This window comes from Zonotrichia albicollis, chromosome 27 (genome assembly GCF_047830755.1).
Source record: "Zonotrichia albicollis isolate bZonAlb1 chromosome 27, bZonAlb1.hap1, whole genome shotgun sequence".
Taxonomy (NCBI): Eukaryota; Metazoa; Chordata; class Aves; order Passeriformes; family Passerellidae; genus Zonotrichia; species Zonotrichia albicollis.
This window is the reverse complement of record NC_133845.1, coordinates 2605155-2633069: the sequence shown is the minus strand read 5'-3', so window position 1 is coordinate 2633069 and position 27915 is coordinate 2605155. Positions and strand designations below refer to the sequence as shown.

The following is a 27915-nucleotide window of genomic DNA, read 5'->3' as shown; positions in this document are numbered from 1 at the left end:
TTCAATAAACCGATGTTTAACCCCCGGGAAATGGTCAGCTCCGTTCCTCCCCAATACCAGCGGTGTGAGCCAGTCCGCAGCCAGCACAGCCCGAGGCCCTCAGACGCCGAAGGGCGCTGGCCAGGAATTGCAGAGGGGCGTCGGCCTTTCGCCCTCAGCTAGTCGGACTCTAAACTTCGGGCCACACACGTTCCCCTCTGCACCTACCTGTGTCACTGTCCTTGCTGCCCTCTGGGGAGGCAAAGGGCCCCGTGGCCAGGGGGGACATGGGGTTGGCAGGGGGGTAGGGGCCGTCGGTGCCGTCGCTGGAGGAGCCGCTCTGCCGCGCCTTGCTGCCCTCGGGGGGCTCCGGGCTCACACAGGCCGCTGTGGGCGAGTGCTTGGGGTGCCTGGGCTTCTGCATCTCCATGGCCCTGCCAACTGCACACACAGAGAGAGACAGAGAACCGTCAGCCCCTGCTGAGAACGCCCCGGCACGGAGGAGAGAGGCGGCAGCGCGGGGCCAAACGGGTCTGGGCGCCTTCGAGGCTGGGGTTTGACAAGGAGAAGTTTAAATGCACTCAATTCTACTGGAAATCATTTGATCATACTGAAAAATCACCCAATTCTAATGAAAATCACTCAATCCTGCTGAAAATCACTCAATCTTACTGAAAATCAATCAATTCTACTGAAAATCACTCAATTCTAATGAAAATCAATCCTGCTGAAAGTCACTCAATCTTACTGAAAATTATTCAATTCTACTGAAAATCATTCAATCCTACTGAAAATCATTCAGTCCTACTGGAAATCACTCAATTCTAATGAAAATCACTCAATCCTGCTGAAAATTGCTCAGTCCTACTGAAAATCACCTAGTCCTGCTGAAAATCACTCAATCTTACTGAAAATCATACAATCTTACTGAAAAATCACTCAGTCCTACTGAAAATCATTCAGTCCTACTGAAAATCACTCACTGAAAATCACTCAGTCGTGATAAAAACCACACAATTCTGATGAAAATCACTCAGTCTTGCTGAAAATCACTCAATCTTACTGAAAAATCACTCAGTCTTGCTGAAAATAACTCAATCCTACTGAAAATCATTCAATCTTACTGAAAAATCACTCAGTCCTACTGAAAATCACTCACTGAAAATCACTCAGCCGTAATAAAAACCACACAATTCTAATGAAAATCACTCAGTCTTGCTGAAAATCACTCAGTCTTACTGAAAATCATTCAATTCTACTGAAAATCACTCAATTCTAATGAAAATCATTCAATCCCACTGAAAATCATTCAATTCTAATGAAAATCACTCAATCCTGCTGAAAATTGCTCAGTCCTACTGAAAATCACTCAATCTTACTGAAAAATCACTCAATCCTACTGAAAATCATTGAATTCTACTGAAAATCACTCAGTTCTAATGACAATCACTCAATTCTAATGAAAATCACTCAATTCCCCCGAAAATCACTCAATTCTCCCCAAAACCACTCAATCTTGATGAAAACCACTCAATTCTCCCGAAAATCACTCAATCTTAATGAAAATCACTCAATCCTGCTGAAAAATCACTCAGTCCCATCCCAAAATGCCTCAATCCCAGGCCAAAATTCCATCCCACAGCCCCTCAGGGTGAGACAGGGCTGGAAGGGAATTGAGAGGAGCGGGGTCCAAATTGTGAGGACTGGGATTGAGTGGGGCAGGATGGGTGGGATGAGGCTTAGGGGGGAAATAGGGATTTCCTAAAACAAGGCAGCAGGGATTTCCTGTGGCTCTCAGGGCACAGGGGTGACGTACTGGCACTGCTGTCGTGTCTGCTCGGTCGCCTTGGGGGCCCCAGGATGTTGGGGAAGCCTCTCCTCTTCCCTTTCTCCTCTCCTTCCTTCTCTTTCTTGATGCTTTGCTGCAGAAAAAAAAAAAAAAAAAAAAAAAAAGAAAAGCAAACTCATGGCTCGCTGCTCCAAATCCAGCTGTTTACTGAGATTTTAATTAGTTCTTTAAGGGAGAGGACACAAAGCTTCAAAAGGGTTTCACACTGTTTCACCTTTTGGGTTTGTGTGGAACTGCTTGAAATTCTCTTAGTGTTTCAAAGGAAGCTGAAATGCTGATGAAAATAAGCAGCTGCTGTGACCAGATACACCCCCATGCTGTGGGAGACAAGGGATCACACCCACAGGGATGAAGTTTTGGTGGAAATATTCATTATATAATTGGAAAAGTGGGGGTGGGAAGGAGAAGAGCTCTCCTGCATCACCAACCAGGAGGGTTTGGGTAAAATTCTCCAGGAAAAAGTGAAGTAAACAAGGCAACAGCTTTAATGAGAGCCTCCTGTGGTTCAAGGTTGTGTTGGATGAAATATTCCTCACCCAAAGTTTTAATAACAGCCAAAACCAAGGTGAATCAGGGGTAGAGATAAAACAAATAATTCCAATTATTTCCAACTCACGCCTCTGCCAACAGATGCAGAACCCAATTTCAGCCCTTAGGTTTGCTGTGCAGCTCAGCAACCCCAGATCCTCTTGAAACACAAAAATCACCCCCATTTTTAATTTTTTTCAATTGTTTTCCTGCAAAACTGGGGTTTGAATTGCACACAAATCCTCTGTGGGGTGGCCATGGCAGCAGTACCTTGATCTTTGGCAGGAACCCAATCCTGCCCCGTTTCTGCTCCAGGTTCCGAGGCTCTTTCACTTTCACTCCCAGGTGTTTCATGTAGGTGAGGATCACATATTGCATCGTGGAGCTGCCAAACACAGAGAAAAACAGGGAGCTTTAAGAGGAAAATACTGGGAAAATACATTGAGTCAATAATATTAAGGTCAAGGTTCTGTCGAGAAGTTCATTTTTATATTAAAGTGATGAAATGAAGGGAAATAAATTCCCACAGGTAATGGGAAGGCTCGGCCAACAGCAGAATTGATATTTTTTAAATTTTAAAATATTTTATTATTTATTATTTATTTTTATTATTCTCATTTATTATTATTTTTATTATTTCTAGGGGTTTTTGTGTTTTGTTTTTTTTTTTAATTATGGAGTAAATAAAGATGGAATATATGGATAGGCAGGCCCTAGCACAGGGTGCCCAGAGAAGCTCCTGGATCCCTGGAAGTGCCCAAAGCCAGGCTGGATCACCTGGGATAGTGGAAGTTGTCCCTAACCATGGCTGAGGTTGGAATTAATTCATCTTTAAGGTCTCTCCCAACCCAAATCATTCCATGATAAAAGGCACAGAAGCCCAGGAGGTGAAAATACAATTTTGAAAATCACAAAATTCTACACTAAAACCATATTTGATGTCACATTACAGCTCTGAGTTATGGTAGATATAACAGTAAAAGGTGACTGCAAAAAGGAGGAAAAGCTGCTCAGATAAAAACTGAACAGGACAAGGCACACACAGAAAATAAATGTTAGAGCAGATGGAAGCAGTTACAACACAAAACAAAAATAAACACAAACTCTCGGTGACAGTAATTTTTAAGATGTGAAACACAGGCAGCAAACATCAGCAAAGGAGAGGCTGGTGCTCTGAATTTCAATGGTTTGTGCCCGGGGATTCAGGAGTTTGCAGAACAGCCAGGAGAGGGCTGTCGTGCTCCATCTGCTCCCATTACCTCTTGTCTTCCTCCAGAGGCTGAGATGTCATCCTAAAAACAAGAAAGGCTTTTAAAATGAAGCTCAAAACCCAATTAACACCCGGTCCCATCCACCCAGAGCATCACTAGTTGTGTTGAAGCGTCCTTTAGAATGTTCAGCAATCCCAGCGGGGGGAAAAAAATAAAATCAAGAATCAAAAGTGAAGGTACAGCTGTGGAAATTAGATTCAGCCCACATTAAAAAGGGGAAAATCGGTTGTGAAGCTGTTGTTTCTGCAGGAAAAGGACTCTGATCTAATAATGCACAGCTGACAATGGCAGCATTGCCTGCAATATTCCACTGCAGCCTCCCGGACAAAACAGCTTCCTTTCCTTTTCCTTTCCTTTCCTTCTCCTTCTCCTTTCCTTTCCCTTTCCTTCTCCTTTCCTTTCCCTCTCCTCTCCTTCTCCTTTCCTTTCCCTTTCCTTCTCCTTCTCTTTCCCTTTCCTTCTCCTTCTCTTTCCCTTTCCTTCTCCTTCTCTTTCCCTTTCCTTCTCCTTCTCTTTCCTTCTCCTTCTCCTTCTCCTTCTCCTTCTCCTTCTCCTTCTCCTTTCCTTTCCTTTCCTTTCCTTTCCTTTCCTTTCCTTTCCTTTCCTTTCCTTTCCTTCCCTTCCCTTCCCTTCCCTTCCCTTCCCTTCCCTTCCCTTCCCTTCCCTTCCCTTCCCTTCCCTTCCCTTCCCTTCCCTTCCCTTCCCTTCCCTTCCCTTCCCTTCCCTTCCCTTCCCTTTCCCCTTCCCTTTCCCCTTCCCTTTCCCCTTTCCCCTTTTTCCCTTCCCTTCCCGCTGCCACCACCCCAACAAACACTCCAACTACACAAAGTGACACCAAACCCCACTCCCCAATTCCTCCATCCCGCTTTTCCCAGCACCTTTAAGGTTATTTTTATTCTCCACATTGTCCTGTTTGGTGTCACTTACAGGACCTCCTCGATTTTGGCCAGGATCTGCTCGGCACAGCTCCTCTCCCTCTCCACGGCGTTGCGGTCGCGGAGCCGCTCTGCGTCCAGCCTGCTCAGCTCCCCCTCGGCCAGGGTCAGCCCCATGCTCCTCTTCTGCCTGCAACAGGGCACAGGGAGCACCTCCTGCAGCTGGGCATCGCTCAGGGTGCGGCACAGAAGGGTTTTGGGGGTGTTGGAAGGATCTACGTGAGGTTTTTAGGGATGGAAAATTCATCGCTGAGCTTGGCATGGAGCTCTTAGCACGCCGCAGGAGAAAGCCAATTAATTATCAACTTCTACTCCATGACTGTGAGAGCTCACAGAATTCACAGAATCCACAGAATTAACTCACAGAACTCACAGAATGACCAGGTTGGAAGAGACCTTCAAGATCATCAAACCCAGCCCCAGCACTTCACCTAAACCCTGGCACTCAGTGCCACATCCAGGCTTGTTTTAAACACATCCAGGGATAGTGACTCCAGCACCATCCTGGTCCCTGAGAATTCCCAAAATTTCCTCAAATTCCCAGAATTCACAGAATCATTGGGTTGGAAGATCCAACCCAGCCTCAACCCCTCAACTCAACCCTGGCACCCAGTGCCACATCCAGGCTTTGTAAAACACACCCAGGCATGGGGACTCCAGCACCTCCCTGCTCTCTGAGAATTCCCAAAATTTCCTCAAATTCCCAAAATTCACAGAATCATTGGGTTGGAAGAGACCTCAAATATCATCAAATCCAACCCAGCCCCAGCACCTCACCTAAACCCTGGCACCCAGAGCCACATCCAGGCTTTGTTAAACACACCCAGGGATGGGGACTCCATCATCTCTCTGGGCAGAACACTCTTTATCTGTTTTTTTCTTTCTGCAAAAAAACTTTTTCCTAATATCCTAAATTTCCCTTGGCCCAGCTTGAGCTCTGTAAAGAAGATTATTCCCTGCCCAAAGGAAAACAGGGACAGGAAAAAAAAAAAAAAAGATATAAGCTGATTATAAACACAATCAGTGAGAGAGATTTATACAAGAAAACCTAAGAAAAAATACTCTGATATTTCCTCACACAGCTTCCAGGAATGAAGGATCCAAGCTCTAGGATTGCAGCTGATGATTTGATTTAAGGATTGGCCACAGGGTGTATTGTTGGTCTGTTCCTATCCAATCCAAGAGGAATTTTATCTCCCTCAGGTTTCCCTGTGCTGGAACACTGACTGAAATCAGATGTGAATGGAAAGGAAGCTCCACAGAGAGTTTTTGGTACCTGAAATCTTCCAGGTTCCTCTGAACCTCTGGGCAGACTTTATCCTGCATGGTCTGGATGAACTGGCGGTGCAGCTCCTCAGGGAGGAGCTCTGGCCTTCTCCTGTCTGGGAGGCAGAAAATTCTTCAATTATCCCTCTGGGAACAGCCCCACCTTCAATAAATGACTTCAATAAAGTCATTAATTAATGAATTAACCCGCCCTCTGCCCTTCATTCCCACCCTACCTAATTCCAAGGAGATTTCCTCTGGAACTGGGACTTTCAGGTTCTGCAAAAGGAAAGAAAGGATGGGAGAACCCACAGAGAAACCAGCACCCCAAAAAACCACACAAACCACTCCAAGAAATTCCCTAAAATGCCAAAATCATCCAAGCTGAGCACCGGAGCAAACCATTTACTGCTGGTTTGGAAAGGGGAGACTCCCATGAATATTTGATCATTTTATCATTCACAGGATTATTTTAGATGAACATGTGGTAGATAAAGCTCTGCTGCAGTTTCTGGGAGTTTAATTCATGACAGCAAAGAATTTTCTCAGCTTTCCCACAGAAACATAAAATTTCCCAATGCTTGGAGCAGCCACATCAATACCCACAGCAATTATTAACTAAAAAAGCAACTCAGAAGAGCCAAAACTTGCTGAATTAAATTATTTCTCCTATCAACAACAAATCCCCTGGGATTTATTTGTTACCAGGCACCTGAGGCTGTTCATTCCCTGGTAACAAAAATACTCCAAATTTTTATTACATTTTTACATTTTATGAAGTTATTTATTAATTATTCCGATTTTGATTTTTAAAACTGTTTCTTTTGGAGGGCTTAGTTTTTCACAGCTCAGGTGAGTGAAGAAAGGTAAAAGTCAACTTGGTGAATGGGCAAAAATGAGGAAAACAAAAGGAACCTACTGCAGCTCTGTCCAGGAAAAACTGGTAAAACTCCAGGAAAACACGGCGGGTCTCTTTGGAGTTGGTCTGTTTGTACAGGTCTGTGTAAAGGTAGCACAGCTGTGGGGGACAGGAGGGCAAGAAATGAGGTGAAAACCATGAAAACTCCAAATTTCTTTCCAGATCTGAAGGAATTCAGCAGTGCTGGGTGGAAAGCTTTCCCAGCTCCTCAGGGAGGTGCCCTGGAAATGGGGAGAGAGGGAAGGGGCTGGGAGAGGAGCACAGAGAGGGCAAAGCTTTTCTGTAGGCAGCTGATCCCACACTTTGGGGCGGAATGAGAGGCTTGCAGGAAATAAATAATTATTTGTAAGCAGCCAAATGTAAAGGGAACAGTTATTTTCACAGTTATTTTTGTGTTTCTCCCTTTATCTGAGAGGGAAAGGACTGGAAGAGGAGCACAGAGAGGGCAAAATTTCCCTGCAGACAACTGATCTCACACTTTGGGGTGGAATGAGAGACTTGCAGGAGATAAATAATTATTTGTAAGCAGTCAAATGTAAAGGGAAATATTAATTTTGTGTTTCTCCCTTTATTTGAAAGGGAAGGGGCTGGAAGAGGAGCACAGAGAGGGCAAAGCTTCTCTGTAGGCAACTGATCCCACACCTTGGGGTGGAATGAGAGGTTTGCAGGAGATAAATAATTATTTGTAAGCAGCCAAATGTAAAGGAAACTATTATTTTGTGTTTCTCCCTTTATTTGAAAGGAAAAGGACTGGAAGAGGAGCACAGAGAGGGCAAAATTTCCCTGCAGACAACTGATCCCACACCTTGGGGTGGAATGAGAGACTTGCAGGAGATAAATAATGATTTGTAAGCAGCCAAATATAAAGAGAAAGATAAATATTATTTGTAAGCAGCCAAACATAAAGGATAAGTTATTTTCACAGTTATTTTTGTGTTTCTATCTGAAAGGGAAGGGGAGCACAGAGGAGCACAGAGAGGGCAAAGCTTCTCTGTAGGCAACTGATCCCAAACCTTGGGGCGGAATGAGAGACTTGCAGGAGATAAATAATTATTTGTAAGCAGCCAAATATGAAGGGAAAGATAAATATTATTTGTAAGCGGCCAAATATAAAGGGAAAGTTATTTTCACAGTTATTTTTGTGTTTCTCTCTATCTGAAATGGAAGGGGCTGGAAGAGGAGCACAGAGAGGGCAAAGCTTCTCTGTAGGCAACTGATCCCACACCTTGGGGTGGAATAAGAGGTTTGCAGGAGATAAATAACTATTTGTAAGCAGCCAAATATAAAGAGAAAGATAAATATTATTTGTAAGCGGCCAAACATAAAGGGAAAGTTATTTTTGTGTTTTTCTCTATCTGAAAGGGAAAGGGCTGGAAGAGGAGCACAGAGAGGGCAAAATTTCCCTGCGGACAGCTGATCTCACACCTTGGGGTGGAATGAGAGACTTTCAGGAGATGAATAATTATTTGTAAGCAGCCAAATATAAATGAATCAATTCTCTTTGTGTTTCTCCCTTTATTTGAAAGGGAAAGGACTGGAAGAGGAGCACAGAGAGGGCAAAATTTCCCTGCGGACAACTGATCTCACACCTTGGGGTGGAATGAGGGGCTTGCAGGAGATGAATAATTATTTGTAAGCAGCCAAATATAAATGAATCAATTCTCTTTGTGTTTCTCCCTTTATCTGAGGACATAAATGAGGATTTTTCACCCTCAGGCCTGCACAGAGCCTGCATTTCCCCCCTTGCAGTGAGGGCTGCACAAATCTGGTAAATTCTGGTGAAGATGCCCCAAAAGGTGAGGCAGGGAAACGATGGCAGAGCTTCTCACCAGCGCTGCAGGATCGAACTGGGACACCACGTGGTGCAGCAGCACGGCCAGGTGGGCCGGGCGCGATTTCAGCAGCTCGATGTTCTGGAAGCAGCTGCACTGCCCATTGATCTGCAGGCACAGGGAATCACATCTCAATTATTCAGGAATAGCAGAAAGGACGGCTAAAATAATGCAGAGGGAATATGTGGGAGCTGTGCTGCTGTAAGAAGGATTTGGGATTTAAGAAAAAGTAAAGAACGTGAAATAAATTATAAATAAATAAGGTCAAAATTAATGATAAAATTATATAATTAATTAATTATATATGTATCGAAAAATAAATATTAATTAATTAACTTAAAAATATTTAATGTAAATATTTAATTAATTATATATAAATAAACTTAAAATTAAATATAAAATTGTATCATTTAATTTTAATTATAAAATTAAATATATGTATATAATTAAATTAAATTAAACATTAAATTATATATATAAATATTAAAATATATTTTATATAATATATATAATATATACATTATGTATATTATACATAAATATTAAAATATATTATATATATTATATATTTTAAATTATATATAAATATAGAATGTATATTAAAATAAATATATAAATATTAAAGATTATATATAATTTTATATAATGATATATAATAATTATATATAGATAAATTATTAAATTATATATTTAAAATAATTATATATATTGTATAGATAAATTAATTATATATAATTCATTATATGTATAATTCATTATATGTATAATATATAATCATTATATATAGATAAATTATAAAATTATATATATATAAATTTAAAATTTATTATAAAATTATATTATTTAATTTTATAATTAATTATATAAAATTTAAAAAAATTATTATGAAATTATATTATTTCATTTTATAATTAATTATATAGAATTTAAAAAATTTATTATAATATTATATTATTTAATTTTATAATTAATTACATAGAATTTAAAAAATAATAAATTGAGGTATGGAGAAGTAAGAAAAATAACAGACTCAGAGACAGATATTGTCATAAACTCCACAAATATTTCTACTTGGAAAGATCAGCAACAACAGGAATTCCCAAATTCTTATTTCACCATAGGAGTACTCAGCAGTTTAGAAACAGGGGAGGAGAATTTTGGTTGGTGGAGGGAAAAAAGGCTAAAAGTCATTGCCACCTGTCAGAATTCAGGACATCCCTCTGTCTGTCCTGGACCCTGCCAGGGGGCTCAGAGACCCTGGCACAGACACCCAGACCCCTGGGACTTTGGTTATGACCCATGGAAAAAATTACCAACCTTATACAAAAATCTGCAAGCCACAAAAGTCTAAGTAGAATAATAATCAGTTTGTCATGAGGTGAAAAATAGATTTTTTTGGGGTTTTTAGAATGGAGTTTCAGGGGGCAAGATGGAGGAATCTGGGCATGTCCAGCCTTTCTCCTTCTTCTTCTTGTTCTCCACCTTCTGCTGTGATGGTGGCACTTTGGGATTGGTTCAGAGCAGAGCTCACTGTCTAAAATCCCACATAACATCAGTCCAAAACTCCTACTGGGAGTATTGGGAAGTTATGGTAAATATTGTACATGTAGTTTTTAGCATAAAAAGATAACACCACCCTGGGGCAGGCAGAGTGATTCTGTCTGGCTGAGCGGACCTCAGCAGGACAGGAGAAAGAATTTTACAGATAAGAAGCAATAAACAACTTTGAGAACAAGAATAGAAGATTTCTGACTCCTTCTTTGCCTGCTGGGCTGGGAAAAGAGAATTTCTGACACATCTGGGGTCACTGTGAGCAGCAGAAGCCCCAGGACTCACCTGCTCCTGCTCCGTGTCAAAATCATCATCCTCTGCTCCGATGATCTGAGTCCCCACCCGGGACAGGGGACTGCCAACACTGCACTGCGAGTCCTGGGGAGAGAAGGAGAAAAAGAAAAGCACAACCTTGGCATTGTCCCTCAGAGGGAAACCTGGAGAGGTTCTGGTCATTGTCCCTCAGAGGAGAACCTGGAGAGGTTCTGATCATTGTCCCTCACAGGGAACCTGGAGATGCTCTGATCATTGTCCCTCACAGGGAACCTGGAGATGCTCTGATCATTGTCCCTCACAGGGAAAGCTGGAGATGCTCTGATCATTGTCCTTCACAGGGAAACCTGGAGAGGTTCTGATCATTGTCCTTCACAGGGAAACCTGGAGAGGTTCTGATCATTGTCCCTCACAGGGAAACCTGGAGATGCTCTGATCATTGTCCCTCACAGGGAAACCTGGAGAGGTTCTGGTCATTGTCCCTCACAGGGAATGGCTCTGGTCATTGTCCCTCACAGGGAAACCTGGACAGGTTCTGGTCATTGTCCCTCACAGGGAAACCTGGAGAGGTTCTGGTCATTGTTCCTCTCAGGAAAACCTGGAGAGGTTCTGATCATTGTCCCTCACAGGAGAACCTGGAGAGGTTCTGGTCATTGTCCCTCACAGGAGAACCTGGAGAGGTTCTGGTCATTGTCCCTCACAGGGAAAGCTGGAGATGCTCTGGTCATTGTAACTCTGCAAAAACTCCAACTTCAATGCCCCTCCAAAAATCCAAATATTCCCAAAGATCAAATCAGGTGCATTCAAGAGCAGCTGCAGGCAGAGCCCAGTGCCATCCCTGCACAGAGGGGAAATGTGGCTTTGGGAGGAGGGCAAGGAGAACCCAGGAGTCATGCCAAGGCTGATGATGGGTTCAGACAGCTCTGCCCTTCCTCTGAGCTCCACTTGTAACCCTGCAGGTCCCAAATGAGTGAATATCCTCCAAAAAAAAGGGCTGGACTCATGATAAAACATGAGCAAGTGCTCTCCTTGCAGGCCCAGCTGTTTCACTGATCAGGTATTTCTCACCTTGCTCTTAAGCTCCATAAACATTTACTCAGCTAACTAACTTTCCCTGCACCACTTTAATTGAATTTATTTTCTAAAGCAAAGTTCAGCCATGCTCCATTTAGAAAGTGGGGGAAAGCAGCAAGATTTCAATGGGACCTTTAGAGGAGGTGCTGTTGTGACATTTGATGCTTTGTACTCACAGTGTCTTGAAGCTCAGCCTTTTCTGGGCTCTCATCTGGGTAAATCCTCTCCTTCAGGCCACTGCGAGGGCTCTGGGAAAGAGGGAAGTGCAGTTCTGGTAAGTACCAGCAGATCCAGGGAAGGGAGAACTGCACTGGGCACTTTGTCAGCCACAGCAGCCAAAAACTTCTCCTTTCTCACAGGAAAAGGAGGTGTGAAAAACCAGAGTAAAATCTGTGTCCTCCATGCACAGTAAAACAAGAAAACCCCAAAACTGGAGCGAATGCAGAAGTTTGGGTCAGAAATCTGGTGACAGCAGAGCTGTAAAATCCCCAGGCCTTGGCTTTTTCCTTGCTCTCTCCACCTTTTCTCACAGCTCAGCTCTCTTCTCCCATCTGCCAGCAATGCTCTTGCTCAGCAGAGCCTTATTTGCAAAACCCACGTGCTGCTGGCTCATCTTCAGTGTGCCCAAAGGTTTTTCCAGCTCAGGCTGCTGCTTTCCAGCCTGGCTTTTCCCCATCTTTCCCCTTCCAAAGATTTCTTTCACCCCTGATCCTTTATTTTCTCAGAGCTGGATGGAAAAGCTGGAATGCTGGGTGTGCCAATCACCTGCACTGATCAAATTCCATCCCAAAACTGACAGCATGATGATTATTAGGAAGATACTTGGGAATTTTGTTGTTGCATTTATTAAACACAAGCACTGGGTGGGATCTGGTCAGATGTGCAATGTTTCAAAACAGAGCTGTGGATGCTCCATCTCACCCACCTCCCTTTCACTTCCAACTGCTGGCACAAATTTAGCTCCCACATCCTTAAGTTAATCAACAAACTCAGGCCAAATGCAAGCAGAGAGCCTCAATTCCCCTGCACTAATCAGAGAGTGGCTTAATTAAGGATGAGGCACCAAGGGAGAGCACACAGATGGATAAATCATGAGAGAGCACACCAGGAGCCTGGGCTGGAGCAGGAACTGAAGCTGATTTGGTGGAGGGAAGGATCTTCCCCACTCCCAGGGCAAGCTTGGGTCTGAGTCACAGTGCTGCAGTTGGAATATTCCCTTCAAAGATGCTCTAATTGGCAAACGAGTTTAGAGGAACACACTGGCATCCGTCTTTGTCTGGTTACAGGGATTAATGCCACGACAATCTAATCCTGGATAAAACCCCCAAATTTATTTTCTCCCAGTCTCTAATACCAATCCAACAGAACAGGGAAATTTTTTTCCCTATGAAAATCTTTTCAGACTCACATCAGCAATGTCACTGTTGGGTCTGGAGGGGCTGTCACCACTGAAGTCCAGTTTGCTGCCACTGTCCCCACTCTCTGCCTCGCCCTCGCTGATCTGCAGCGACTCTGACACAGACCTGGAGGTCAGGACTCCATCCTGCACAGATGAAAGCGGAATATTTCAAGAGATCATCCTTAAAAATCAACTCCTTCAAAAGCCAGGCAGCTCACATTACTCATAAAACCTTAATTTATCTAGAAAAGGCTGCAGTGCTTTTCTCACAGAAAACAACCACACCAAATTTGCAGCACTTTTAACACAGGGGAAAAGGGGAAAATGACACAGCCTAAATTCTTTTCTTTTTCAAAAGTGAAAACAAAATTGCTTAAAAAGCTTCCAAGAATGACTTCATGGTTGTATTTTAAGTTGCACTGACAGATAATAAACACATCATTGCTTGCACTTGTTCTTCAAAGCAGGTTTTTCAGAGATGAGAGCCTAGCGCAAAATGCACTCCACATTAAGATGACAGTGCCAACTTCAAATCCCAGCTGCAGAGGGAGCAGCCTGGCTGTCCCAGCAACTGCAGCTTGGGAAGACTGGACAGAGCTAGAGAATAAAGCAGGGATTTATTAAAAGGCCTCAGTGGATGCACCTTGGGCAGCACAAGAGCCCAGCCAGGGCTGCACCCACGATGAGCCAAAATGGTCCCAAAATGAAGCCAGGATGAACCAAAATGGTCCCAAGGTGAACCAAATGGTCCCAAAATGAACCAAAAATGAACCCAAAATGAACTCAAGGTGAACCAAAATGGTCCCAAAATGAACCCAGGATGACCCAAAATGGCCCCAAAATGCACGAGCGCTCCCGGGGTCTCTCCCTGGGATCAGTTCTGCTCCATTTGCACCTTGCAGTTCATTGTCCCATTCCAGCTTTAGCCCCTGCAGTCCCACCCTGCTTGTTTTTCTCTCTCCAGCCCACGGGGTTTGTGCTCCTGGGCTGAGATTGGGATCATTTGTCCTTGGTGCCCAGCTGGAGCAGGAATTGTTTTGTCTCCCTGCTCTGTGCACAGAGCTCACCATCCCCTCATGTGAACCCAGACCCGCACACTAAAGCAGCACAGAACCTGAAAATTATAAACCCCAAAACCTGAGGCATGCCCAGAGCACCCTGAACTCCCTGGATTGTGCCTGGGAGCTCTCCCCAGAGCAGGCTGAGCCCAGATTACCTGGGTGCAGCCCGTGGCCTTGGAGAGCTGCTCCTGCAGCTGAGGAATGTGTTTCTTGGCCTCCTGGATCTCCTTCAGCAGGCGGGTGGAAGGGGTCCGGCTGTACTCCTCCTGCAGGTCCTGCAAAGGAATTGTTTGTGTCCTTTAAATCAACACCTGCACACCCAGAGAGCTGCCACACAAAGTCTGTTTTACTCTGGAAATAAATTAATAATAATTAAATTAACAAATAACAGATAATAAATGAAGTCTGGTTTACTCCGATAATGAATTAAATTAACAACTCCTCTTTGCATCACTTCCCCCAGCCTGCACAAATCCAGTACCTGCAGCCTCTCCTGCTCCTTCTGGAGCATCTTCCTCAGAATCTCCACCTTCTGGTTGTGGACAATGTTATTCTCCTCCTAGAAGTACACAGAGATTAAGGTTGGGTTTGTTGGGCAGAAAAGCAAAATGGACATGCACATTTTTCACCCACTTCCTACAAACAGGCTCTGAAAATCTCTGTGAGAAGCAATTCAAATTTCCAACCCTATTCAGTGCATTCTTTCCTAATTTTGAACAGCAATAACAGTATAAAAAGTGTATTTCTATTATCTCAGATAGAGCTGCATATTTTTACTGGCAATTTTTCAGATCTCAGCTAGAACTGCAAAATCTCAGATAGAACTGCAAATTTTACTTGCATTTTCCTAAGTGAATAAATACCCACAGGCACGACAACAGGAATCCCATTGCCAAATTGTTATTTCACCATACAAGGAGCACTCAGCTCCCCTGTTCCAGTTCAGGAACAGGGGAAGAGAATTCTGCTTGGTGGAGGGAAAAAAGACTGAAAGTCATTCCCACCTGCTCCTGCTCTGTGTCAAAATCATCATCCTCTGCTCCAAATTTCCAACCCTATCCTGTGTATCCTTTCTTAATTTTGAACAGCTATAACCGTGTAAAAACCTGTATTTCTATTATCTCAGATAGAACTGCATGTTTTTACTGGCAACTTTTCAGATCCCAGCTAGAACTGCAAAATCTCAGATAGAACTGCAATTTTTTACTTGCATTTTCCTAAGTGAATAAATACCCACAGGCAGGACAACAGGAATCCCATTGCCAAATTCTTATTTCACCATACAAGGAGCACTCAGCAGTTTAGGAACAGGGGTAGAGAATTCTGCTTGGTGGAGGGAAAAAAGACTGAAAGCCATTCCCACCTGCTCCTGCTCTGTTTCAAAATCATCATTCTTTGCTCCAATGATCTGAGTCCCCACCTGGGACAGGGGAGCTCCAACACTGGGCTGGGAAATATCCCAGTTTGCCAATTTTAAGTGTAAAAAAAAATAATAAATTCAATCCAAACCCCCCCCGAGTCCATTTGTCCACCTTACCCCCATGAGCACTGGGCTGGTGATCCTCTCTGCATTCCCTGACGTGCCAGGCGAGTGGGGGGATGCCATGATGGGAGACATATGCCCAAAAGCTGCCAGGTCCACGTCAGAATCCGCCAGGGGGATCTGGGGCGACCCTGGAGGGCGCCCCTGGACAGTGAGAGCTACATAGGAGCCCGCTGTGGGGACACAGGCACAGGCACAGGTCACACACACACACACACGGGGACATTGCCACAGTCATTGATTTCCCTCACTCCACAGACACAACTCACACCATTCCTCCTCCAAACTGAGCCCGAGAGCACTGCCTGCTTCAGAAACCCCTGATGTTCCAAAAACTCCCATGAGAATCAGCCCTTATAAAGCAAGCAGCCAAATTTCCAACCCAGCGGGTTAAATTTGCAGGGCACGCACACAAAATAAACCACCAGCACCTCCTTCCTCATAGAAGAAAATCCACCAGGAACATATTTCACACAGAAATCACACAAGTTCATGCCCAGCTGTGGTGTTTAAGGTGGAAATATCTTCTTCCTTATAGAAGAAAATTCACCAGGAAGGAATTTCTTGTCGTGCTATGCAGGCATCACACAGCAATGCACAGTAAGTGCTGCACAGCTGCTGCATTTAAGAGATACCACATTTAAGAAAATTTAAGTGTTTAAGAAAATATCTCCTTCCTCACAGGAGAAAACCCACAAGGAAAGTGTTTTCTGTAGCGCTGTGCAGCATCACACACAAATGCAGTTAGTGTCTGCACAGCTGTGGTGTTCAAGGTGGAAATATCTTCTTCCTCATGGAAGAAAATTCACCAGGAAGGAATTTCTTGAAGTGCTATGCAGGCATCACACAGAAATGCACAGCTAGTATTTAAGGTGGAAATATCTCCTTCTTCATGGAAGAAAATTCACCAGGAAGGAATTTCTTGTAGAGCCATGCAGGCATCACACAGAAATGCACACTAAATGCCTGCCCAACTATTTTATTTAAGGTGAAAATACCCCGTTCCTCATAGAAGAAAATCCACCAGGAACATATTTCACACAGAAATCACACAAGTTCATGCCCAGCTGTGGTGTTTAAGGTGGAAATATCTTCTTCCTTATAGAAGAAAATTCACCAGGAAGGAATTTCTTGTCGTGCTATGCAGGCATCACACAGCAATGCACAGTAAGTGCTGCACAGCTGCTGCATTTAAGAGATACCACATTTAAGAAAATTTAAGTGTTTAATATCTCCTTCCTCATAGGAGAAAATCCACAAGGAAAGTGTTTTCTGTAGCGCTGTGCAGCATCACACACAAATGCAGTTAAGTGCCTGCACAGCTGTGTTGTGTAAGGTGGAAATATCTTCTTCCTCATGGAAGAAAATTCACCAGGAAGGAATTTCTTGTAGAGCCATGCAGGCATCACACAGAAATGCACACTGAGTGCCTGCCCAGCTATTTTATTTAAGGTGAAAATACCCCCTTCCTCATAAAAGAAAATCCTCCAGGAACACATTTCACACAGAAATCACACTAAGTGCCTGCCCAGCTGTTGTATTTAAGGTTGAAATATCTCCTTCCTCACAGATCAAAATCCAACACCAGGAAGGAATTTCTTGTCGTGCTGTGCAGGCATCACACAGCAATGCACAGTAAGTGCTGCACAGCTGTGGCATTTAATCCAATTTAATGAATTTATTTCACCTTAATGAAGGTGGAAATATCTCCTTCCTCATAGAAGAAAATCCACCAGGAACATATTTCACACAGAAATCACACTAAGTGCCTACCCAGCTGTTGTATTTAAGGTTGAAATATCTCCTTCCTCATAGATCAAAATCCAACACCAGGAAGGAATTTCTTGTCGTGCTGTGCAGGCATCACACAACAGTGCACAGTAAGTGCTGCACAGCTGTGGCATTTAATCCAATTTAATGAATTTATTTCACCTTAATTAAGGTGGAAATATCTCTTTCCTCACAGAAGAAAATCCACCAGGAACGTATTTCCTGCAGTGCTGTGCAGACATCACACAGAAATGCACAGTAAGTGCTGCCCAGTTGTGATATTCAAGGTGAAATAAAACACCCAAGCAAGGTTTGGTGGCAATTCCAACATTAAGTTAAGGAGAAGCTACAGGAGAATGTATCAGCCTACATTCAGGATGTCAAAACCATTTCAATTTCACTTCCCAGTTTCACGCACTCCTGGAGCTCTCAGCATTGGCCTCACCCTTGGCAGGGCCCTGGAAATGATGCCTGGCACACTTGGCAGGTGACACAAGTGCCACCTTTACTTACACTTGATCAGCTTGACCACCTCCAAATGGTTCGAGTGTGTTACCAGAGTCCCGTTCACCTGGCAGGGAGCAGAGAAAATTCAGTGTTTGGCTCCTTCCAAGCAATTCCACACATTCCAGAAGAACAGCAGCATTTTCTTCTCCCCCATCTCCATTACTGCCTCTTTCAAGACATTACCAGATAAATGATTTATCCTTCTAGCAGTTTATCTCAGTGAGCAGAGCTCTGCAAAAGGAAAACTGTGCACGCACCAGAAGAACTCAAGCAGGCAGACAAACAAAAAAAGGGCAATCCATCTCTGCCTGGGCAGGAAAACAACAGGGTAGCTAATTTAATTCATTAATTTCAATGCCTGCTTGCAATCCCAGCTCCATCTGTGTCAGGAGCTGCTGCAGCATTTTGCAGCAATAGTTTACGGAGTCTTTTAAGTCACTGACTTGATTTCTTACTTGCTTGGGACTAAAAAAGAACATGGATGTGGGAGCAGTTAGGGGAGAAAACAACAATTCAGGCAGGCTGTTTATTTACAGATCATTATTAACAACTCTGCTTTCCTTCTCTTCCCTGCCATTTCTGCTTTTACTGTATTTGTGATATTTGAGCCTGGCAGGATGCAGAATTTGTCCATAAAATTCTGAAATGAGGATCTGGAGGAGAGTCAGAACACTGGAGCTTAAACCATTCCTAATGCAAACACATCAATGTTTTGGGGTTTTTTTTTTCAGAAAAAGAGCTCATTTAAGACAAAGGATCCATTTCTCTCCCCATTTCAAAGTCCTTACCTTGATAATTCTATCACCTGTCTGCACTCCAGCCCGCATGGCTGCTCCATCTGGAGAGACAAGAAATCACTCAGTTCCCGTTTCAGTACAATCATTTAGAGCAAAAATGGTTTTATGACTTCTGTAAAACATCCAAAATACTCCTGCACTCAGCCAAGCTTCCTCTCTCAGTAAAATCTCTGGGTCTAGAGCACTTTTGCTTTCATCTGGCACTGGATACACCAGGCCATGATCCCACCACGTCCCACAGAGACATTTCCTCCCTGGGATGCTCCAAAGCCACCAGATCCCAGATGATCCAGGCCGGAAAAGACCTTTGAGATCACCAAGTCCACCCTGTGACCTGACACCTCCTCATCACCTAAACCAAGGCACCAGTGCCACGTCCAGGCTTGTTTCAATCACATCCAAGGATGGTGACTCCATCCCATCCCTGGGCAGTAATTCCAGTGCCCAATCTCTCTTCCAGTGAAGAATTTTCCCCTGATGTCCAACCTAAACTTCCCCTGGCACAGCTTAGGGCTGTGTCCTCTCATTCCCTCAGTGGCTGAAGATTGAGAGGAATAAACTCACTGCTCAACCCTGACCTTGCACTTCCCTTCCCAAGCTGCAGCAGGAATCTGGGAGTTTTCTGCCCCAGCTCACAGTCATTTCCAGGAGTTTGGGAGTTTTCTGCCCCAGCTCAGAGCCATTTCCAGGATGTCCTGGCAGGTTGCACATCCCTTCCCAAGCTGCAGTCACCCCAACTGGAGTGTTTGGGAGTTTTCTGCTGCAGCCCAGAGCCATTTCCAGGAGGTCCTGGCAGGTTTGGGGGCTGCTCTCACCTTCCTTGACACTGAAAGGAGCACCACATCCTTTGCACATCCCTTCTCAAACTGCAGCCACCCCAACTGGCATGAATCTGGGAGTTTTCTGCACCAGCTCAGAGCTATTTCCAGGAATTTGGGAGTTTTCTGCTCCAGCTCAGAACAACTTTCAGGATGTCCTGGCAGGTTTGGGGGCTGCTCTCACCTTCCTCGACACTGAAAGGAGCACCACATCCCTTGCACATCCCTTCTCAAACTGCAGCCACCCCAACTGGCAGGAATCTGGGAGTTTCTGCTCCAGCTCAGAGCTATTTCCAGGAGTTTGGGAGTTTTCTGCTCCAGGTCAGAGCAACTTTCAGGATGTCCTGGCAGGTTTGGAGGCTGCTCTCACCTTCCTTGACACTGAAAGCAGTGCCACATCCCTTGCAATCCCTTCCCAAGCTGCAGCCACTCCACCTGGAGTGTTTGGGAGTTTTCTGCTGCAGCCCAGAGCCATTTCCAGGATGTCCTGGCAGGTTGCACATCCCTTCCCAAGCTGCAGCAGGAATTTGGGAGTTTTCTGCTCCAGCTCAGAGCCATTTTCAGGATATCCTGGCAGGTTTGGGGGCTGCTCTCACCTTCCTCGACACCGAAAGGAGCACCACATCCTTTGCACCTCCCTTCCCAAACTGCAGCCACTCCACCTGGAGTGTTTGGGAGTTTTCTGCTGCAGCTCAGAGCCATTTCCAGGAGGTCCTGGCAGGTTTGGGGGTTGCTCTCACCTTCCTTGACAGACTGCACGAAGACGGGGTTGTCCCCGCTGACCGTCAGCCCGAAGCCGTTCTCATCCCGCTGGATCACCACACACCTCTGCACCAGGCCTGGGGACACGGGGGCACCACAGGGAGGGCAACACACAGAGACACAAGCCAGGCATCAGTCCAAAACCTTATCCTCCCAGATAATCACACAGAGCTCAAAGGAACGGGGACAACACGGCACAGAGGAGAGACAGGAACAGGGCGGCAGTCCAGAAATGGAGAGGGATGTCAAGACAGGTCAAGCTTATTGCTCCAGCTACACAAAACAGAGATGCAGACAGCTCTGGCACATCAGAAACAACCTGAGGGAAAAGCAGCTTGTAAAGAAGAGCAGCAGTACCCACACCAATGAGCAGGATTTCTTTCGTTTGCATTAAGAGTTCAGGAAAACCTCACAGGTTCTGCAGGCTGCTCTAAAACAGAAGCACAAATCCCTCAGAGTAATATGAGATGGGTTGGGCTAAAACAGATTTATTGATCAGGAAAATTCTCACAATTCTCAGCCAAAATCTCCTCCTGGGGCACCTTCTGCTCCAGGTGAAATGTTGCACAGAGCCAGAACAGCAGAGGTGAGTAAGTACAAGCCACATTTAACTGTCCTGAGCAGGATTTCTGAAATAAAGACCAGTCCAGGGCCAAAATCCCAGGAGATGAGTTTGAATGTGCCCCTCCTTTAATCTGCTGTGAGACATCAAAGACAACTTGTTTTGTTCCCTGGTACACTCAGCATAACGTGAACACAAACGCAGAGATAAATTCATTGAGTAGGGGCAGCATTTGGACCAGGTGGAATGCTGGGGATGTCTTTTGTTCCCCTGGAAATGGAACAAGGGAAAGACAAAGCAGTCTGGGCATATTCCCAGGAGCAGCTGCAGAAATCCTCCCACAATGGAGCCCTCATCCTGAAAAGTGACTTCAGGAACTCTGGAAATGTTTTCCAGGGTGATTTCCATCACCTTTATTTCTAACAGCTTGCTTTGCTTTTCTATTTCTAAAGGCACAGCAGGCAAAATTCCTGCACTGGCACCTGGAGCAAGGAATCAGAGCTGTCCCAAACCAGATTCCAGAAGTGCAGCAGTTTTGTTTGGTGTGCAGGGAACAGGGGGAAGTGGGGAGATGCTGTCCCAGCCAGACTGGCTTTTCTGGAATGAGCTTTAAGGTAGGAATGGGAGCAGAGCAGGGAGTGATCCCCTGGCTCTCGCTGCTCCCAAACCTCCTTTCACTCCATGGAAATGAGCAGCCCCAAGAGCCAACGCTGCCTGCCCAGCCAGTCCTGCCCTCCTCCAGCGTGGCACCACTGAAAATGGGTGTGGGAGAAGTGGAAAAAAATATTCCAGGGCTTCTGCAGCACCATCACATCCCAGGAATTGCCCTCCTGCCAACAAAGCAGGGAGAGCTGCTGGGGAGGGGATGGGAAGGAAAATCATGAAAATCCCCCCACCCTTCACCCCTGTGCACAGGGAGCAGAGGAAGGAGCCTCTCCCTCTGCACCTCCCCTGCTTTTACATGACCAAAGCTGCTTGAAGTCTCACTTCCCAAGAATGCTGCCCGGGGCTGGGGTGTGGGAATTGGTGCTGCTGGAGAGGAGCAGCTCCTGAGCAAGGCACCAAACCCAGCTCTTCACTCACAAGGACTGGCCTTGGTTAAAGGGTAGCTAATTTAATTTAATTCATTCGTTTCAATGTCTGAAACTAAGTCTGCTCTGCCACTGGGTTTCTTTTTCTCCAGGAGAAATAATCCTTGGATTTACTGATGAGCTTCCTCTGATGCCAAAGCAGTGGCCACACCACATAAACTGACCTGGCAGAACTGACCTGGCAGAGAATAACTAGATTTAATTAAAGTTTATTCAAGTTAAACTCTTCAGTCCACAAGCTTCAGTTTCACCCAAGACCACCTCGTAAATTCAGAATGGAGAAACAACTGGAATTAGGACAACTCGAGCTGAAATTAGTCTGTAATTGGTTTTTCCTGTACTTGTTTTCTTCAGATAAGGGACACTTAACCCTTCTCCTAATCCAATATAAAAGGCTGGAATGAGGTGGAGGAGATAGCACACTTGACAGAGACACACTTTAGAGTGATTTTAATGAAGTTATCTGGAAGTTTTCTGGAGATAACAGTGACCTGCAGAACTAGATCGGCTCTGATAGCACTCCCTGCCTGAAGCAACCTTCAAGTGCTTTTACTCTGCTCATTTTGAAATATCCCACCAGGATATCTCACGTTTTCCAGCTGAAACTCAGTGAGAATTACAAAGTCATCAGATTTCATCATTGATAGTAGTCAAAATAAAATTAATTATCTTATTCCCATTTTTGTTTTCCTTAACAGTATCCTTATGTTGTGAAGTGAAGAGACATCACTTAACTATGCTTTAAAATCAGTCTCTGTTTGCATCTGGAGTGGATTCCTAAAATTCTGGAGGAAAAATCATCAATTTTAATGTTTTCTGTCCTCATGGAGATGTAAATTCCCCCAAACTCACTCCAGCCAGGAGGACAACAAAGCAGCCAAAGCCGTGCTGGCGCTGAAGAGGTTAAAATGAAAAGTGAAAGCAGAGAGAAAAGCTGCAAGGAAAGCTGAGAGGAGCTTCAGTAGGTGGCACTCGTCCCTCTCCCTTCCCCAGGAGCTCCTTGGGACGGTGGAAGGACAAAGTCTGTGCTTCTCAAGGTCACTGACACCCCAGGGCCAAAATAATCGTCCCAAACAGCCTGGCCAGGCACATCTGGGCTGCCCAACAGCTTTTTCTCCTTTTCCTTTTTTCTCTTCCCTACATCCTATTGGGAAGTTACTGAACAATACAGGAATTTCTTTAGCAACAAACAGAGCAGGGCTTCACTCTAAAAACCTGACACAGAGGATGGAGAGACCAGGATGGACCAGGCTGGGGGCAAGATGGGCCACTGGAGGCTGTCCCTGCCCATGGAAGGGTTGGAAAAAAATAATTTTTAAGGATTTTTCCACCTCAAACCAGCCTGGGATTCCTACACTGTCCCTGTCCATGGAATGATTGGAACAAAATCATTTTTAAGGATTCTCCCAACCCAAACCAGCCTGGGAGTCCTACACTATTCCCAACCATAGAATGATTGGAAAAAAATAATTTTTAAGGATTCTTCCAACCCCAAAGCAGCCTGAGAGTCCTACACTATTCCCAACCATTGAATGATAGGAAAAAAATAATTTTTAAGGATTCTTCCAACCCCAAATCAGCCTGGGATTCCTACACTGCTCCCAACCATGGAATGGTTGAAACAAAATAAATTTTAAAGATTCTCCTACTCCAAACCAGCCTGAGAGTCCTACACTGTTCCCAGCTATGGAATGGTTGGAACAAAAATAATTTTTAAGGATTCTTCCAACCCAAATCAGCCTGGGAGTTCTACACTATTCCCAACCATGGAAGGGTTGGAACAAAAATATTTTTTAAGGATTTTTCTACCTCAAACCAGCCTGGGATTCCTACACTGTTCCCAACCACGGAATGGTCAGAACAAAAATAATTTTTGATGATTCTCCCACCCCAAACCAGCCTGGGAGTTCTACACTGTTCCCAACCATGGAATGGCTGGAACAAAATCATTTTTAAAGATTCTCCTATTCCAAACCAGCCTGAGAGTCCTACACTGTTCCCAGCTATGGAATGGTCGGAACAAAAATAATTTTTGATGATTCTCCCACCCCAAAGCAGCCTGGGATTCCATGGGATGTGAATTCCATCTCCCAAGTCCAGTCCAAGCCTGAAGCTGAGATTTGGGAACCAAAACCTCCCCTGGGGGCATGAGGCCACCATAGGAAAATGCAGTTTAATAGAGGGATTTGAAATGAATCATTCCATAAACAGAAAAACCCCAAACCCCTTGGGGTTTTGAGAGAGGCTGAATGTTTCACTTCGTTTGGGAAGCTTTTTGTCCATAAAATATTGTCAGAAATGCTGCTCCACAAGGATAAACAGAGCTTTTGTAGAGGGAAATTTCTCTGCAAAAATGGAGGCCACAACATAAAGACACAAAGCAGGTAAGGACTGCAAAAAACCCCAGGGAGAGCAAATTTCAATTTCAAAACATCTCAAATCTGGAATTTCAAAACAAAACCCAAAAAATCTAACACAAAGTTGGAGAAAATATGAGAAAGAGTTTGTGTCAAGTCCAGGCTAATATTTAGGCCAGCAATCGATGACTGCTAAACATAAAGGAAGATATTTTTGGAGAGCAATGAAGCTGTGAGGAAAAGGAAAGAGAAGCTGATGCCTCACCTACCACGCTGAAGGGTAATTTCAGTTTTAAGTTCATTTAAGAGATGAAAATGCTACTTTGAGCAAAAGATATTAAATATCATGGGGGATCATGGCACTAATTAGCAAATTACAGCATAACAAACTACACTCATTCTCTCTCCTGATAACCTGAATTTTGTTGAATATACAAAGGTGAGGCGGTTGAGTTAATGAATGAAAGAGAGAGCTGAGAGTTTTATGTCGCTATAAATTAATTTCTTTACTTGAGAACAATTCCCTCCATGACCACTCTGCCCCTTCAAACCACTCACACACTTCAGGAAACTCTGGCTCCTGAATTAAAAATTTCATTCTCTCTCCTGATAATCTGAATTCTGTTGAATATACAAAGGTGAGAAGGTTGGGTTTATGAATGAAAGAGAGAGCTGAGAGTTTTATGTCGCTATAAATTAATTTCTTTACATGAGAACAATTCCCTCCATGACCACTCCGCCCCTTCAAGCCACTCACACACTTCAGGAAACTCTGGCTCCTGAATTAAAAATTTCAAGAGGTGAGAACAAACAGCCACCAAAGCCACTCCTCTCTTCCTGCTGTCACTCCAGCCCTCCCCATTATTCCCTTTCCAGCCCCCATCCAGTCAGCAGAGAGGAAAATATCAGTACAGTGTTTCTACTTGGAGGGCTTGGAATAGTTTGGTGCCTTCCAAAGCAAACAGCAGAGCCCTGCACACATTCCAGAGGAACCTGGGAAAAGCAGACAAAAGGCAGGGCAGGGCAGGAAGGATGAGTGGGAGCTGCTCCCAGGGATCCTGGGCACGGGGACAGCATCTGCAGGAAGCCTGGGGGAAGTCAGATCATGTTCGGAAGTTCTGTTTGCTTCTGGGAAGTCAAAACTCACATGAGGAAGTTCTGTTTGTTTCTAAGAAGTCAGAGCTCATGTATAGGAAGTTTTGTTTGGTTCTGGGAAGTCAAAAAGTCACATTAGGAAGTTCTGTTTGTTTCTGGGCAGTCAGAACTCACATTAGAAAGTTCTGGGGTTTTGGAAGTCAGAGCTCACATTAGAAAGTTCTGTTTGGTTTTGGAAGTCAAAATTCCCATTAGGAAGTTCTGTTTGTTTCTGGGAAGTCAGAGCTCACATGAGCAAGTTCTGTTTGGTTCTGGGAAGTCAAAGCTCCCATTAGAAAGTTCTGTTTGTTTCTGGGCAGTCCAAATTCACATTAGGAAGTTCTGTTCTGTTTGGTTCTGGGCAGTCAGAGCTCATGCACAGGAAGTTCTGGTTTTTTTGGGAAGTCAAAACTCCCATTAGAAACTTCCATTTGGTTCTGGGCAGTCAAAACTCCCATTAGGAAATTCTGTTTGATCTGGGAAGTCAAAACTCCCATTAGGAAGTTCTGCTTGTTTCCAGACAGTCAGAGCTCCCATCAGGAAGTTCTGTTCGCTTCTGGGAAGTCAAAATTTCCATTAGGAAGTTCTGTTTGTTTCTAGGAAGTCAAAGCTCCCATTAGAAAGTTCTGTTTGGTTCTGGGAAGTCCAAATTCACATTAGGAAGTTCTGTTTGTTTCTGGGAAGTCAGAGCTCACATGAGGAAGTTCTGTTTGTTTCTGGGAAGTCAAAATTCCCTTTAGGAAGTTCTGTTTGTTTCTAGGAAGTCAGAGCTCATGCACAGGAAGTTCTGGCTTTTTTTTTTTTGGGAAGTCAAAACTCCCATTAGAAACTTCCATTTGGTTCTGGGCAGTCAAAATTCACATTAGGAAGTTCTGTTTGCTTCTGGGCAGTCAGAGCTCCCATTAGGAAGTTCTGTTTGTTTTTCAGAAGTCAAAACTCCCATTAGGAAGTTCTGGGTTTTTTGGGAAGTCAGAGCTCCCATCAGGAAGTTCTGTTCGCTTCTGGGAAGTCAAAATTCACATTAGAAAGTTCTGTTTTGTTCTAGGAAGTCAAAACTCCCATTAGGAAGTTCTGTTTGGTTCCAGACAGTCAGAGCTCCCATCAGGAAGTTCTCTTTGGTTCTGGCACTGCCAGGCTGGGGCAGAGGGACAAACACAGAGATGTCCCAGCCAACGTCTCCTGTCATTAACCCTCAGCACTCCGTGGGGAAGCAGCACCAGGCAGAAACGAGCACAGGGCTCTGGTTCTCCTGGCTGAGCCGATTTCCAGCCCCAGAATCAGCCCCCAGTCCCTGCTGCTCCCTGGGAGGGTGGCAGCAGCAATGACAAGCCGCAGCAAGCCAGCTCTCCACGAGACAGGTTTCCATCAAGGCACCCTCCAGAGGTGTTTACAGCTCCTGAAGGAACACTCTCACACCCTCAGCAACGTGACTATCATATTACTTTGCTTTTTTTTTTTTTTTTTTTTTTTTTTTAAATAAGTGTGTGATTCAAAACTCCAGGGGAAACGAAGAGATCTCACAGAAAGAACAGGACACACCTCCCCAGCTGCACCAGCTTTTCCTAACATGCCTGTGTTGGTTTAAACTCCTCAGGGTTGGTGTTGTTTGGTTATTTTTTAGTGTTTCTTGCTCTGACAGCATCACTTTGTATTCCAGAGGTGGGTTAGGGAGCTGGAGCACAGCCATGAACACCTGGCAGTTTTATTGCAGTGGAATGATAAAGCTGATGGTTCTGGAGGAGTCACTGCATCCAAAATCCCACAGAGGGTTTAGCAGCAGCAATTTGCTGAACAGATTAAAATCAGAAAGTCTCACAGACTGCTTTCAACATGAATGAAATAAAATATTTAAAAAAACAGTAAAGGAAAAGAAAGACAACCTATGGCTGGAGTCATGGAAATAAGTCTTGGAAATAAGAAGTGCAGCCAGATTCAGCCCAAGTCCAAGGGGCTGAAGATGCTGATAGGATCCAAAAAACAACTTGTGAATCCTTACTGCCTTCTAGATCCTAAGGTCTAAATGCAAATATCTCCAGGACTGGAAGTGGAACAAGTCCCCAGAGCAGGGGGATTTCACAGCCCCAAGAGTGACAGAGCTGGCAAAGCTGAGGGAGCACAGAGGCCCCTCGTGGTGTAGGGACAGCACCAGGATAGGTGGGGATATTCCCATCCCAAACCTGGGGCTGGGAAAATCAGTTTACTGCCCAGGAGTGCAGGGTCACTCCCTCTCTCTGGGACTGAGAATAAGTTCACATCCTTCCACTAATTTAAATTATTCACAGACACATTTTTTTTCATTTCTGTCAAAAGGAACCGACAGAGAACCCCTACAAACAATGGCTGAGAATATGGCCCAGACTTTCTTACAAGCACAAAACCCTTTGGGAGCTTTGCCTCAGTGCCAGGAGCACCCAGTGACACCTCCACAGGTGCCAAATTTAACATTTTCCAGCCACAAGCTGGGAACTGAAGCAGGATAGAGGGGCAGCTCTGGCTGTTCCTGCAGGGCCTGGGCTGCAGGGCCTTCACAGCATGAGGAAATCCCTGCTGGATGCTGCAGTCAAACCCCTCAAAGACAGCTCCAAACCCTGTCCCTGCTGCTCAAACCCCCAGGAAACCCTGCCTGGGTTAGGAGTG

At 44.5% G+C, this 27915-nt stretch overlaps 1 protein-coding gene across 13 annotated transcripts in view; it reads right to left on the bottom strand.

The window, feature by feature from the left end:
• Positions 1–27915, bottom strand: part of ARHGEF12 (Rho guanine nucleotide exchange factor 12) — a 105773-nt gene that overhangs the window by 31164 nt on the left and 46694 nt on the right. For all 13 annotated transcript variants that reach the window (XR_012577065.1, XR_012577067.1, XR_012577066.1 and 10 more), the window contains 18 exons: positions 20113–20211; positions 18546–18595; positions 17764–17821; positions 15475–15653; positions 14419–14496; positions 14093–14212; positions 12886–13020; positions 11654–11725; positions 10416–10508; positions 8577–8687; positions 6748–6846; positions 6065–6107; positions 5839–5944; positions 4555–4692; positions 3616–3648; positions 2627–2741; positions 1796–1901; positions 208–420 (listed from right to left, as the gene is read on the bottom strand). Coding sequence is in view for 5 of the 13 variants with exons in the window: in XM_074527825.1 (XP_074383926.1) it covers positions 208–420; positions 1796–1901; positions 2627–2741; positions 3616–3648; positions 4555–4692; positions 5839–5944; positions 6065–6107; positions 6748–6846; positions 8577–8687; positions 10416–10508; positions 11654–11725; positions 12886–13020; positions 14093–14212; positions 14419–14496; positions 15475–15653; positions 17764–17821; positions 18546–18595; positions 20113–20211 (1848 nt within the window). In the remaining 8 variants the exon portion in view is untranslated. The remainder of the gene's footprint in view (positions 1–207; positions 421–1795; positions 1902–2626; positions 2742–3615; positions 3649–4554; positions 4693–5838; positions 5945–6064; positions 6108–6747; positions 6847–8576; positions 8688–10415; positions 10509–11653; positions 11726–12885; positions 13021–14092; positions 14213–14418; positions 14497–15474; positions 15654–17763; positions 17822–18545; positions 18596–20112; positions 20212–27915) is intronic.